Source organism: Polistes canadensis, unplaced genomic scaffold (assembly GCF_001313835.1).
Source record: "Polistes canadensis isolate GaletaPanama2010 unplaced genomic scaffold, ASM131383v1 scaffold_239, whole genome shotgun sequence".
NCBI lineage: Eukaryota > Metazoa > Arthropoda > Insecta > Hymenoptera > Vespidae > Polistes > Polistes canadensis.
Genome location: NW_014569786.1, coordinates 108,936 through 111,487, shown reverse-complemented (window position 1 = coordinate 111,487; position 2,552 = coordinate 108,936). Strand labels below are relative to the sequence as shown.

Genomic DNA, 2,552 nt, shown 5'->3' with positions numbered 1-2,552 from the left:
TTTTTTTTTTTTTTTTTTTTTTTTTCCCCCCATACGAAACGAGAGAGAATCGAAGCAGGAACTAAAAGTGTCAGACTAACAACAACAACAACAAACACAACCCCCCCCAAAAAAAAACTTAATCGCATGCATATATATATATATTTATATACCTGCAATAATTATCATTAATCTATATATTTCAGTTGCTTCTGCGATGCGCTGCGAATGTGTTTAGAGAATAAGATAATAATTTGTTGAATTAATTAACAAAAGATTGTGCTAAACTATCACTAATACTAATTCTTTTTTTTCTTTTTTTTTCTTTATCAACGCGTTTTTCTTGGCATGGCTATTGATTAAAAAAAAGATGGACACTATTAATCTGATTCAGCATCCACGAGTATTTTCTTATTATTAAATTGAGGTGTTCTTCGAATAAAAACGTTTATGATTCTCGTTGTTGATACAATAGAAAAAAAAAAAAAAAAAAAAAAAAAAAAAAAAAAAAAATTTTTTTTAAAAAAAAAAAAAAAAAAAAAAAAAAAAAGGGGAAACGGATTAAAAAGATAATATTTTAAATTATTAACAAACAAACGCTCACCACCCACAAGCTGCCATAATTCACTTACTTCACCGCTTCGTTCCGTTCGTTCGTTAGTTCTTGCCCATTTTTCTTTTTCTTCAATAATTTATATATATATATATTTACTATACTTACATTTCATTGATAACAAATAATCGATATAATCGAACGATCGTAACATCTCTCTAAAAGATATAAATCAATTATTATTTGTTTCGTTAACGTACCCTCCAAAAATATGCAGAGTCTGTTTATACCATCTATCTCAAAAAATCAAATCAAATCAAATCTCGCGATTCCGCCCCTTCCCACCCCTTTAACATCCACTTTCCTTAAGAACAAATTAAAACAATTTCTTATTTCGTTTGACAAAAAGTACAAACAAACAAACAAACAGACAAACGATAATGTAATGATGATGATGATGATAATGATGATGATAACGGTTAGGTAAGAACGTGGTATTATAGTTCTGACATTATGAAGATTACTTATTGGATTTCCTGCGTAGAAGCAGAAGGTGTAGCCGCGTCAGGTACGAGGTATATCGTCAACCACCGACTCGACTTTACGGTACTCATCAGCTCCCTCGTCAACACACTCATCAAATGCACGAGGAGGAGGGTATCTATGAAACTGCCGATCCCGACAGAGGCTCAAATACTAGGGGTGAAACGCCCGATAGTGAAAGGTATCGCAGACACTTACAGTACGAATCCAACAAATTTTCAATCCGAAAAAAATAAAAATAAAAAAGAGATTTTTTTTTAATGCGTATTCCAAAAAAGAAAAAACCAAGAAATATACACCTAAGTGAATTACCACCAATTGATCGGGCTTAATTTCTATTTTTTGTTTTTTTATTCTTTTCTTTTCTTAGTGAATATATTATATATTCGCAAAGTAGTAGTTTTCATATTTTATCAATCGATCATTGGAAAAACCTCGACGTGTTCAGTTGGAAAGATATCTCTCTCTCACTCTCTCTCTCTCTCTCACTCACTCTCTCACTCACTCTCTCTTTCTCTTTCTATATATTATATATATATATATATATATACATATATGATCCCATCCCTTTCATTGTAATTCCTATCAAAATTCCTATCGTACGGTGATAGTTATTTCGCGAGCCCTTAATTCCAAATATCATCATGTTGTAACGTGCATTCAGATAAGGATCGGTGCATGGACGAATATAATTATTTCAAAAAGAAAAAAGAAAAGGAAAAGGAAAAAGACAAAGATAATAAAAAGAAAATGAAATTATAAAAATTCCCCCGCCCCCCTCTGTATTGAATTCATCGCTAATTGAATTATGTGTTTAAATATATTATAAAATGCCATTTATATATATATGTATATTTTATGAATGATTTTATTGTTCCTATTCTCGGCTACACCATGCGTACACTTTCAACGCGAGATTGTTATTTCAAAGATAAATAGATTAAATGCAATCTAATTAAATAATCTAATTTCAATAACCCTCTATATAATAATAATAATATAATTGATTGAAAGATAAAATTTAAATGAAAATGTTGGTCTTACACGTAGAATTCCTCTGACAAACACATTGACAATGTTCCTTGCTGAATTACCCGATTCGTTCGTTTATTAATATAAATATAATATAAATCATTATAATTACAATATCTCTCCCAAATCGCGATTAGGATCTTAAAACGAATTACTATAGTATTGATCAAAAGGATCATATTATTATTATTATTCGAATCTAAGTATAAATAGACTCGGCATAGTCCTTTTATTTATTAACCCCTCTCTGTAGGGGATGTGGGGTGTAAAACTTAAGCAACAAGATAGAAAAATCTTACAAAAAAAATGTCTATTGCAATATTATACATTCCCTACAAAATATATTCTATTATAAATTTTTAAACGTATTCATTTTATCGAACAAAATGATAATGTATGATAGAGTAATTTTCTCGATTGATCGAAAAAATAATTAATCAACTTT

At 29.6% G+C, this 2,552-nt stretch overlaps 1 protein-coding gene across 14 annotated transcripts in view; it reads left to right on the top strand.

The window, feature by feature from the left end:
• Positions 1–2,552, top strand: part of LOC106790433 (disintegrin and metalloproteinase domain-containing protein 11) — a 74,983-nt gene that overhangs the window by 69,694 nt on the left and 2,737 nt on the right. For 13 of the 14 annotated variants that reach the window (XM_014755308.1, XM_014755318.1, XM_014755315.1 and 10 more), the window contains one exon: positions 1,077–1,256. The exons of the other annotated variant lie outside the window; for it this stretch is intronic. In XM_014755308.1, the coding sequence (XP_014610794.1) occupies positions 1,077–1,256 (180 nt within the window). The remainder of the gene's footprint in view (positions 1–1,076; positions 1,257–2,552) is intronic. 14 annotated transcript variants of the gene reach the window in all.